General features: G+C 36.2%; 1 protein-coding gene across 9 annotated transcripts in view; it reads left to right on the forward strand.

The window, feature by feature from the left end:
- The window catches only part of GRIA2 (glutamate ionotropic receptor AMPA type subunit 2), a 169,690-nt gene that overhangs the window by 90,391 nt on the left and 66,357 nt on the right, over nucleotides 1–12,942 (forward strand). For all 9 annotated transcript variants that reach the window (XM_082461692.1, XM_082461699.1, XM_082461693.1 and 6 more), the window contains one exon: nucleotides 7,158–7,354. In XM_082461692.1, coding sequence (XP_082317818.1) covers nucleotides 7,158–7,354 — 197 coding nt within the window. The remainder of the gene's footprint in view (nucleotides 1–7,157; nucleotides 7,355–12,942) is intronic.

Genomic DNA, 12,942 nt, shown 5'->3' on the forward strand with positions numbered 1-12,942 from the left:
GGCATTATTTTATTCTTTTTTTATGTCTGAGTAATATTCCATTGTGTATATGTAGCACAACTTCTTTATCCATTCTTCTGTTGATGGACATTTAGGTTGCTTCCATGTCCTGGATATTGTAAACAGTGCTGCAATGGATATTGGGGTGTGTGTATCTTTTCGAATTATGGTTTTCTCTGGGTATACGCCCAGGAGTGGGATTGCAGGATCAGATGGTAGCTCTATTTTTTGAATGCTTCTAAATGCTTTAGTGACCACATTTCTCCTTTGCTTAAAATACTCCAGTGGCTCCTCGTTGTAATGAGGATAAAACTGAAATTTCTTAACATGACTGTAAGATTTTATAGTATCTGGTTGCTGCCCACTTATACTACTGCCCTGCTCACTCACTAGGCTAAACCCATCTCACTAATATTCTTTCACTTTCTCAGATGCACCAAATTCTTTCACCTTGAATCTCTGCACAGACTTCTAAATTTTTCTCCTTCAGGTCTTAGTTTATATAACATTCCCACAGAGGTGCATTTCATATTGTTATCTTCTCTCAAAGCAATCTTTTCTTTTCCTACGTAGTACTTATCACAATTTATAATTAATACTGATGTTCATTCTTTCACCCAAGAAGTGAACTCCTAGTATATTCTAGGGACTGTTTTAATCACACAGACTAAGCTTTATTCTTTTAATTTAAGATCTGGCTCTAAGCCCAGGAAGGCAATGCCCTGGCAGTACCCACTAAACTGTACATACAGCGCTTAAGATAATGCTAGCACAGAGTTGATGTCAATAAATAGCATTATTAAATGAATGACTTGAGCATCTGTGTATTTTAAGTTTGAGATGATATGAGAACCTGAATCTTGCTTGCTAAATTGAAGGATCAGAGATGAATTCTGTCTACTCTTTGACTAGGTGCAAGGCGGCGTTTTCACTTTAGGGAGACACTTCATCGCCACTATGGATCAGATGATGATGGATGGACTTATGTACTTGTGAAAAGAACCTGAGACATTTTTAAGGATTTTATTAACACTTTAGGAATATTAAATGAAATTGGAATGATGCGATAATCTCCAATCATTAAATTATACAAATTGATTTGAGTTCTAGTGCATCTGTGGAGAGGTCAACATTACAGTGATATTATTAAGTAATTATATATTAAAGCCAAAACTGACATTATGGATGCATTTTCAAGATATTTTCAAATTGATACTCATGTTTTAATATGAAGAGTATTACACTGGCTTTTCATCTGAATCTATTTTCAGAGATAAATGTGTAAGACTCAAAATACTGGCAAAAGACTTGACCTTTATGTAATGTTTTACTTGACTCGTGGAAATGGCAAGTTTGCTCTCTGATTTTTTTTTATTAACTACAATTGTTATAGCTTTGCTGTCATATCACATTTTAAAATGTTTATTCATACATTTATCCCATGAACTGTTTTTTTCCCCCTATGGTCCTTAACCCATTTCTCTTACACTTTAAGGAAGTACCTCCTTCTTTTTGTGTTACACGACTTGAGAATGAATCTGTGTGCCCTTACTATATTATGAGTGCTTTTAAAAATAGGTTCCATGATTTGATCTTTCAAGTTATGTCTCCATATGCCTCAATTTCAAAGAGTTTTGTCTGTTTTTGATGTGGCACTCTTTCCAGGTCCTTGACTGTAAGGATTTGTTTTTAATAATCTTTAATTTTCTGAGAGTCTAGATCAGGTAAACATATTGTTAAATTTTAATTTCTAAATATATGAATTGATGTTCTTTTGAATAGCCCAAGCATGAGAATGGCTGTCCAACATTCTGCACTGAATACAAGCTAGATGAAAAAGACACAGTTTTTGTATGCTTCTTCTTTGCACTGCTTTTAACTAGGACTGCCAGTGAAACCTTTCCTGATTCCAACTATACATCCAAGGCCGAGCAACAAGTCCAGGAGACTACATCCCAATTGTAGACAAAGGAAAACATGGATGCATTCTGATCTTTGTATAGGTTTTTGACTATTTCAAGTTTACCGGTGAGAGGATCGCTGAAACTGTTCACTTGGTGCCATGTGACCCTTTAGGAATGCTGGTGTCTTCTCTTTATCCAAGTCGTGTGGCAGCAGCCTGGCACTCGTCAATGGATAACCCCACACCCTTCCTAAAAGTTCCAGAGAGAGGAGGTAGATGGCAGGGAGAGTAAGTAGATGGATCTTCAACACATTTGAGATATAGAGTCATGGGGTTGCCTATGTTAACGCATTCAATATCGGTTTGTCTTTGGATACACATGTACTACATCTGAACCAGGACTTAATCAAAATGTGTTTTTTATTTATTGGGTCAATGTTAATAAGGTAAGGTCATACATTTCTGTAGACAGTTGGTAAAACCAGAACTAATGCTTTTATAACTTGGTTTTAATTTTGAACCACACTATTTGTCCCCTGAAGGAAAGGCACATTGATTCCAGTTCCAAAAAAGGCATCATGCCTAGAATAAAAATGCTTCCAGATTATAAATTGCTTTTATGATGTTCCTGAGAAAGTCAATGAGGGAAATATATGTTAATCTAATCTGGCCTAAGCATGCTGCTGTGATTTAGTGATCATAAAATATTCATTTCTGTGCCTGAAAGATGAATAAGGGCTGTGAATTTTAAATGGAACAAAAAATATTTTCAAGAAGAAAGACATGGTCTGAATGAAATATACCTATATGCAGTAGTCAATTTTAATTCCACCTATTAATGTGCAAACTAAGGCATTTAGACTTCACCTGTTTCGGGGCTGAAGGTTTTTCTGTAACTTTGTCACAGGCTTAGGAGCACTAACTTAAGATGTGACTGTGAACTACTGATAGTAATACTTGGAGAGAGCTTTAGGGAGAGTGTCAGCTTATAAATAGGGTATACAGCTGTAACTAGTCCAGCAACAATTAGGCACACGAAGAAGTAATATAATACAGAAGTAAGTAGCAGTACTTTAGCTATTCTTTATTTTATCCAGAAGTCTGAGCATTTAGTAGAGTGTAGAACTTAATTTTATACTCCTGTAATATTCTTGAGGTTTTTCAGAGCATATTTTAAATATATTTCTTAGGAAGAGCAGTTAATTTTCCAAATTCTTTTTCTATTTGTAGATGAACAACAGTATATCTCAAGTTCTCTTTGTCATAAGCAATAAAATAATAAGAAATTAAACCAGGATTTAAATGTCCTGATTTAGTGGTACAGATATTAGAGTTGAATAACCAGCTACTAATGTTTTTAAACAAACCGATACTTATATAGAATTCCCAATGTCCATACAAGTTTATATTCTGAATTAAGGGATGAGTGTATTTATAAAGATACTTCTAGGCTAGTTTGTGTGGAAGGGAAAGAAGTAATACTTTCTCTCCTAATTGGAATATGTTACCAAGAGACTAAGAGCATTAATTTGTGTTGTGTATGAATAATTTAATTTCACCATAATATTTGTGATATGCATTTTCAGTGATTTTTTTAAATTTTAAAATGATCTATTAATTTTAAACTAACCAGACATAATACAAAACTCTTAGTTGTAGGAAAAGGGCAGATCAAGTTGAAAAAGTATTTGAGAGAGTCAGTTGCTACTACTAAAAAAAAAACAAATCTGAGAATATTGATTAATAAGCATGGGACAGCAGTCTCTTCAAAATGTGAGACAGATCACGCCATGGTTTGTGAATTATTTCTGGCTGTCCTTAGGAGATAACTGAATAATACTCAGTGTCTTCTGATGACACTAAATTCATCATCTGATTACGTACCACTTGGGCAGTTTAGCATCTTAATAAATGGATGTATTTTTTTTAGGTTTCATAGGTTACAAAATATTAATTCTAAGAGTTTTAATAACAGAATCCACACCAACTGTGAGTTATTTTTTGATACATAAAAGGGATGAGTTTGAATCAGCTATTTCTTTAAATGCATTTTTATTGATTTTATATATATATATCCTCTCCAAATTTTGGACAAGGTGAACTGCCAATAAATGTTAGGTTTAGAAATATCACTTGAGATTCATTTACACATTGGCATTTATATTTAAAATTTCTTGTTATGTATGTTGAAGGATAGGACAGAATATCAACAACATCACCACGTGAAACTTTAACTTAGTATGTGGTAAAGTTCATAATTAAATGAAAGCAACATGAAATAATTTATTGCCTAGAAGAAAGGAAGCTCACGTATAAGTGCTGTATGGTAATATGTAGTATGTAGAACACCACCCATGGATGTGTTGTTTTAAAGAGGTGACAAGGAAGAGTCACATCATGACTGGAATGTGGAAAAGTAGGACCTTGACAGTGGAAAAGGTTTAGAAAATTAGCTTTTTTTCCTACTTGGAAAGAAAACTGAATAAACTTCATAAGTGTTTTCAAGCACATTGATAGCTATTGAGTTGACCATGATGATCAACTTTGGTTCTATCTTCACTGATGATGAAAAACAGGAAAAGGATTTGAAATGTATCCTGGAAGGATTTAATTCACTTACAGTGAACGGAAATCATAGGTGATCTGTGAAGTTTTTAAAAGAAGTTTTATCATTAATAGATTTTTTACAATGGCATGTGGTCTCTGTTTAAGTTATCCCTTGAGTAATTCTTGAGTACCCTATATTTTTTGTTACAAGACTGGATGGAGGAAACTAATTTTGTTGTTTTGCCCAAAAGAACCCCACAAAATTCATTTTAAGTTTATCGTTCGACTTTTCAATTTGAAATAAAAGTAAATTATTTTCAATTTTTATTATGAAATATTTTAAATAACAACATGGACAGAATAATGTGAAGACCTCCAAGGACACTTAAGCCAGCTTTATTAATGATGGGTAAGAGGAGTCTTGTTTTATCTCTATCCTTCTGCCCCTCACAATTATTTTGTAGCAAATACCTGACATCCTGTTATTTCAGCTGTAAATATTTCAGTTTATATTTTGAAAGAACAATTCTCTTGGTTTAAATATAACCACAATATCATTATCGTATATAGACAAGTTAACAGTAATTCATTACTAGCATCATCTATTTTTTTTTCACAGTTTGTTTGAATCAGGATAAAAGTGAGGTCCATATATCCAGTTGGTTAACATATCTCTTTAGGCTTTTATAAGGTAATGTAGAGTTTCCCACAGTCTGGACTTTGATTAGCATATTACTCTGTGCCATATATTCGTTACAAAAGGGTAATTAGATCTAGATGCTTGCTGAGATTCATGTTCACTTCTTGGTATGAATATCTCATAGGTGGTGTTGAGTATCCCCATTTGAAGGCACGTAACTTCTACGCATCTCTCTTTTTGTTTTGTGAGCAGCAGTTAACGATTCTTGCCTTGATTCATTAATTCACAAGGTGTTACAAGATTGATTGTAATTCTGAATCTATATTCGTTCATCATTGATTAGCTGGAGTTTTCCCAAAAAAAACAAAAAAACAAAAAACCGTCCCTTAATTAACGATTACCCTGAGTAGAGTTCATATAGGAAAGGCGGGAAAATGCTTGTTTCTTTACCTTTATTTACCAGTTTTCAAAATAATAACTTGGCTCCTTAGCATTCATCAAAGGCAATCAAATATTTTTCTTAAATGTCATTACTAATCTATGGATTAGGAAATGTATGTGTTTAAGTCTTTTGCAGTTATTATTCTTATTGCTATTCCAGCTGCGTCATCTCTGATTAAAGTGATTCTCATCAAATTTCTCCTGGGTCTTTTGACACGAGGCTGATAGTTTTGGAGAGCTTCTTGCTTTGGGGGGTCACAAGGTGTTCTAGGCTCATCTTATATACCCTTGGCAATATGGAATCAATGAAAATTTTAATGATATTTTCCAGGTTCAGGTAATTTTCAACAACATTTAGAATACGCATAGTTTTTGCTGTGGTAAATAGATTTCAATAAAGTTTAGTACATGAATAAAGCTTCTAGAGTCATGTGTTCACATTAGGGAAACCCCAGATTTTATGGGTAAAAAGGGTCTAATATTCTTGTCTTTCTGGAATAAAAAAGATGATGTGATGAGTCCTGAATTCTTTTTGGAGCCTTGATTTTTGTTGTTCATTAAGCTACTCATAGAAATGATGAATTTGGGTTGGCTGTGAAGAGTTGAAGTGACATGGAAGACAAGTATATATACTAGTTTTGCAAGTGCTAAACTGCAGCGTGAACTTTAGGAAAGATGTTCCCAAGTTGTTTTCCCTCCCAATCCTACATAGGAGGCAATGTGTGACCAATTAAAAATAAAAATACAATTTTCGATATGACCTAAGTCGTATGATGCTATAAACAAAGTTACTAATGACGAGTAAAGTGGTCTCACATTTGGAAAGTTAAGTAAATGTAACCAATCTGTGCTAGTAAACTAACCGCTACCATGTGGTTAATAGGTGAACATTTAATTTCTACAGGATTAGTCCCAGTAACAAAAATGATATAACAGAGGCTGAGGAAAGAAAAATAACAACAACTGCCGACCAGAAAACGATAGGAGGAAATCGAGCAGCTTCAGAGATGATTGGTTTTTAGACTCACGTAGACCCACATAGATTCACCTCACTGAAAATGGACTCAACGTCTTCAGGATAATAATGGGAAATGATAGCGTGTCATATATAAATAAATATTTTTTTCTATTCTATACAGGAAAGAATGGATGTCCTTTGATTTCATTAAAACCAGGGGTAGGGAATTTCCTGGCGGTGCAGTGGTCAGGACTAGGCATTTTCACTGCAGAGGGCACGGGGTCCATTCCTGGTTGGGGAACTAACATCCCTCAAGCTGCACGGTGTGGCCAAACAAAAAACCCCCCAAACCCCAGAGGTATTAAAACATCACGCTTTGGTAATGTCCAAAAGAAAACAGCTGAGAAGCCGGAATGAAGGGGGTACCGTTTTCCCAGGTAGAGGCAAGAGTTCTTGATGCGAAGTGGCAACGAGTGGGTGTTGCTAAGGGTCACAGCTGTAGCCTTTTAGAGGCGCCAGCAGCCCCTCGTTGCAGAAAAGTGGCGGCCTTCCAGATGCAGCGTCCATCTCTCGGCGCACTTCCCCGCGAGCCGAGCCTTGCCATCAGGCCCCTGTCTCTCTGCTTTGAGCCCTTTGCCATCAGGCCCCGTGTCTCTCTGTTTTCCTAGGCTTGTCCACCCTGCAGGCGGTGCTGGATTCCGCTGCCGAAAAGAAGTGGCAGGTGACGGCCATCAACGTGGGGAACATCAACAACGACAAGAAGGACGAGACCTACCGCTCGCTCTTCCAGGACCTGGAGCTCAAAAAGGAGCGGCGTGTCATCCTGGACTGCGAGAGGGACAAAGTCAACGACATCGTGGACCAGGTTGGCTCCTGCCTGTTTCCTAGGGCGCCCGGCCGAGCGCGTGCGTGCGGCCCCAGCGTGTGCAGCGAGCGTTTCGGGGCGGCGCTTGAGCAGCAGGTGTCCCCGGGGCCCGTGGGGGACCCGGCAAGGATCAGTGACCTTCTCCGGGGCTTCACGTAGCAATAGCAGGGCGTCCCCAGTGGTGCTGGCACGTCACACTAACCATTACCTGCATGAGATATACAGGTCCTGATCGTGTGTTCTATCGTGCTGTCCTAAGTGTTGATATTTTGAAGTGGAAATTTAAAATTCAGTTCTTTTGAACTGTTACGAGAGAAAGAAATAGGCAGGCATTAAGTGAAAATAAGTCTGGGTCCTAAGGGAAAAGTGAGTAATTCATGGATTCTTTGGCAAGACGTGGAGTACTTCAAACATTAGGATGTAGTGTGGTGTGCTAAACCTGGAGTGTTGTCTGAGTGGATTTCGGTCTTCAGAAAAAGCATGTATTTATTCTTCCAAGAAGTAATTCTTTTCCTCCTAAGTAGGTAGGTGTTGTGTCACTGTGAAACTATTAATCTATGAAAATAAAATATGTAGGAGTGATATATGCAGTCCTTGCTGCTTGAAAAGTAAACTAGATGTATTAATTTGCATTATTTTCAAGAATAATATGATACCAGAGGTATCTGTGCTCACCACATCACCTTGCTTCCTTTTAAGATCTTCAGGATGGGACGGTGATTTCCACACGATAGAAATAAAATCCGCTATGTTATGCAGATAGGGTAGGTGACCAGAGCTGGTGGTAAAAAGCATCAGAGTTTACTGCCTAAGGTCTCCTCCACTGGTATCTGCTTCTTTTCCAGCTGAAAATGTATGTTTATAATATTTTCCTTGGAATAATTATATATATATGTTATACATTTATGTATGTCACTTACCTACATAAATGTATGTATATAAAATTATTCCTTGGAATAATATAGGATTGGAAGAAAAATACACAATTAAGTATGCATATCTTGGCCCTTCTTAGGCTTTGAGGAGAAAATTAGATTCATTAATCTGTAAAACAAAGCATTTTGCAAACATAAACCTTGATGAACCCTTAATTGTTATACATTAATACAGGGCCTAAGATATACAAAATGGATCTCTCATGAAATATTGAATAACTGAATAAAACTAGCTTGTTATGACAACAAACTAAATGTTTTATGTCAGAGAGGTCAACATTTCAGTAGAACAGTCTTGATTCTTGTCTCGGGAGATGAAGCTGGGATTGTTTTTAACCTGAAAGCCTCTCGTTCAAATGTGAACCTAACAACTCATTTGAATTTCTGAGGAGATTCTCATTAAAACTGAATTTTGATAATAGTTGCTAGTCTTTGTTTTAAAAATTTAGGTATTCATGACTCATCATAATACAAGTTGCTGAAAGCCTATATGAAAATAATTCTTTCCAAAACTAGAAGAGAGAAACTATGAGAGAAACTGGGAATATATGGAATGGAATTTTTTTTAATCTCTTTTTTTAAACTTTTTATTTTATATTGGAGTATAGCTGATTAAAAATGTTGTGATAGTTTCAGGTGTACAACAAAGTGATTCAGTTATACATATACATGTATCTATTCTTTTTCAAATAATTTTCCCATTTAGGTTGTTACATAACACTGAGCAGAGTTCCCTGTACTATACAGTAGGTCTTTGTTGGTTATCCATTTTATTTTTTTATTTTTTTAATAGATCTTTAATGGAATATAATTGTTTCACAATACTGTGTTAGTTTCTGCTGTATAACGAAGTGAATCAGCTATACATATACATATATCCCCATATCCCATCCCTCTTGCATCTCCCTCCCACCCTCCCTATCCCACCGCTCTAGGTGGACACAAAGCACCGAGCTGATCTCCCTGTGCTCTGCGGCTGCTTCCCACTAGCTATCTATTTTACATTTGGTAGTGTATATATGTCCATGCCACTCTCTCACTTTGTCCCAGCTTACCCTTCCCCCTCCCTGTGTCCTCAAGTCCATTCCCTACATCTGCGTCTTTATTCCTGTCTTGCCCCTAGGTTCTTCAGAACCGTTTTTGTTTTTGTTTTTTAGATGCCATATACGTGTTAGCATATAGTATTTGTTTCTCTCTTTCTGACTTACTTCACTCTGTATGACAGACTCTAGGTCCATCCACCTCAGTACAAATAATTCAGTTTCTTTTCTTTTCACGGCTGAGTAATATTGCATTGTATATATGTGCCACATCTTCTTTATCCATTCATCTGTCGATGGACACTTAGGTTGCTTCCATGTCCTGGCAATTGGAAACAGTGCTGCAATGAACATTGTGGTACCTGACTCTTTTTGAATTATGGTTTTCTCAGGGTATATGCCCAGTAGTGGGATTGCTGGGTGGTATGGTAGTTCTATTTTTAGTTTTTTAAGGAATTTCTATACTGTTCTCCATAGTGGCTGTATCAATTTACAGTCCCACCAACAGTGCAGGAGGGTTCCCTTTTCTCCACACCCTCTCCAGCATTTATTGTTTGTAGATTTTTTGATAATGGCCATTCTCACTGGCATGAGGTGATACCTCATTGTAGTTTTGATTTGCATTTCTCTAATAATTAGTGATGTTGAGCATCTTTTCATGTGCCTCGTGGCCATCTGTATGTCTTCCTTGGTGAAATGTCTATTTAGGTCTTCCACCCATTTTTTAACTGGATTATTTGTTTTTTTGATATTTAGCTCCATGAGCTGTTTGTATATTTTGGAGATAAGCCCTTTGTCTGTTGTTTCATTTGCAAATATTTTCTCCCATTCTGAGGGTTGTCTTTTTGTCTTGTTTATGGTTTCCTTTGCTCTGCAAAAGCTTTTAAGTTTAATTAAGTCCCATTTGTTTATTTTTGTTTTTATTTCCTTTACTCTAGAAGGTGGGTCAAAAAAGATCTTGCTGTGGTTTATGTCAAAGAGTGTTCTTCCTAAGTATTCCTCTAAGAGTTTTATAGTGTCTGGTCTTACATTTAATTCTTTAATCCATTTGGAGTTTATTTTTGTGTATGGTGTTAATCCACTTATGGTATGGATATCATACCATATTTCTGTTTCTCTATCTGACTTACTTCACTCAGTATGACAATCTCTAGGTCTGTCCATGTTGCTACAAATGGCATTATTTCATTCTTTTTTAATGGCTGAGTAATATTCCATTGTATATATGTGCCACATCTTCTTTACCCATTCCTCTAGTCAATGGACAGTTAGGTTGTTTCCATGTCTTGGCTATTGTAAACAGTGCTGCAATGAACATTGGGGTGCATGTATCCTTTTGGATCATGATTTTCTCCTGATATATAACCAGGAGTGGGATTGCAGTATCATATGATAGTTCTATTTTTAGTTTTTTAAGGAACCTCCCTACTGTTCTCCATAGTGGCTGCACCAACTTATATTCCCACCAACAGTGTAGGAGGCTTCCCTTTTCTCCACACCCTCTCCAGCATGTATTGTTTGTGGATTTTTTGATGATGGTCATTCTGATCGGTGTGAGGTGATATCTCATTGTAGTTTTGATTTGCATTTCTCTGATAATTAGCAATGGTGAACATCTTTTCATGTGCCTCATGGCCATCTGTATGTCTTCTTTGGAGAAATGTCTATTTAGGTCTTCTGCCCATTTTTTGATTGGGTTGTTTGTTTTGATAATATTAAGCTGCATGAGTGGGATAGAATTTTTTAAAAATTTATTTTACTGAAGCATAGTTGATTTACAATGTTGTGTTAATTTCTACTGTACTGCAAAGTGACTCAGATATATATATATATATATACACACACACACACATATATACATTCTTTTTCATATTCTTTTCCATTATGGTTTATCACAGGATATTGAATATAGTTCCCTATGGTATACAGTAGGACCGTGTTGTTTATCCATTCTTTATATAATAGTTTGCATCTGCTAATCCCAAACTCCCAATCCTTCCCTCCCCTACCCCTTCTTCCCCTTGGTAACCACAAGTCTGTTCTCTATGTCTGTGAGTCTGTTTCTGTTTCATAGATACGTTCATTTGTGTCATATTTTAGATTCCACATATAAGTGATATTATACGATATTTGTCTTTCTCTGTCTGACTTGCTTCACTTTGTATGATAATCTCTAGGTCCATCCATGTTGCTGCAAATGGCATTATTTCATGGAATGAAATTTTTTGTAGCAAATATATGATCGTGATTAAATAAATGTCCATATGGACATCCATTCAAAATGTACACAGTATTTTGAACATATATTTTATTTGAATGTATTATGTGAGTGTGTGGATTTATTGAGGACATTGTATGTGTCTGGAATGAGGGATGCAAAGAAAGGTAAGGGTCTTGACTTTACCTTCTGAATTCATTGTTTAAAGGGGAAGGAAAATGTACACACATAATAAACACTGCAGTATTACAAGTTGTAATGCAGTGTGGTCTAAGAGCATGCAGGAGGAAGTACCTGTCTTAACAGGTGTGGGAAGATGTATGAATGGGTCACACATGGGTACCACTTGGCTGGCTGGCTTGGATTCCTCCAATTGTTTGTTCAGTGAATTAGCCTGAGTGTCTAATGTTTACCAGACAAGCACTGCAGGAGATCCAAGACGTAGTGTTAAACAGAACAGGCATGCCCATCAAGGTGAATAGCCATGATGTTTCATAGTTACATTAATATGCAATTATAGTAATGGTACATACTATGAATGAACAGAACAGGATGTTATGAGAAAAAAATTGCAGAAGACAATAATTTCGATTGGGAGATCATGGGAGGCCTTCAAGGAATAGAATTTACCAGGCAGAAAGTGAGGTTGAGGTACATTTCAAGAAAAGGAAACACTATTGACTTACTCACTCTGTCAAGAGAACGGAGATGAGATGAAACTTTATATTCATAATTGCTTAGTTAGAAATATAATTAAATGCTGTTAGTCTATGAGTATTTTATCATTCAATAAAACTTTAGAGACACTTATTTCTAGTCGTGATTAGGTGGGGAAAGGACTCAGACATCAAAAACATTTAGAAATTAACATAAATTTACTACTGTTAATGCAATACTAATGGCTCCGTAAAGCAAAGATATGATGGTATGGCTGATACTAATTCTTAGAGAGAAGTAAGGCTAGACCATTGTTCATATTTCTCCTTTTTCTCAATGAACACTAAACTCAACTACTTCTACTTCTGGTAGCACCATTAATACTATGTTTTTTCTTAATTCCCAGAAGGAAAACATGCACGATTATGAAAATAGAATGACCAATAAGTACAATCAACAGATGCCAGTAGGAAATATGAGGGGCATGACCGTCTCAGTTCAGCTGATGCTAATTAATATATTTTTCATTCAGGAGGACATCTTTTCTTCAAAATTCTCCCTTCAACACAGAGTATTCATTTTCTTGGAAAAGGCAATTTAGTTGTGTTACAAAAAAAAAGTTAAAAAATAAGATAAGCCTAACTCCCTTCCAAATTTGTGACCATGTACTATCAAAGTAACATATGGTGGAATCCTTCTAGGATCTGGCCCTCCTCTTGCTCTTTGACTAAGTGTGTT

The sequence above is a fragment of the Balaenoptera physalus genome (genome assembly GCF_965194825.1).
Source record: "Balaenoptera physalus genome assembly, chromosome: 5".
Taxonomy (NCBI): domain Eukaryota; kingdom Metazoa; phylum Chordata; class Mammalia; order Artiodactyla; family Balaenopteridae; genus Balaenoptera; species Balaenoptera physalus.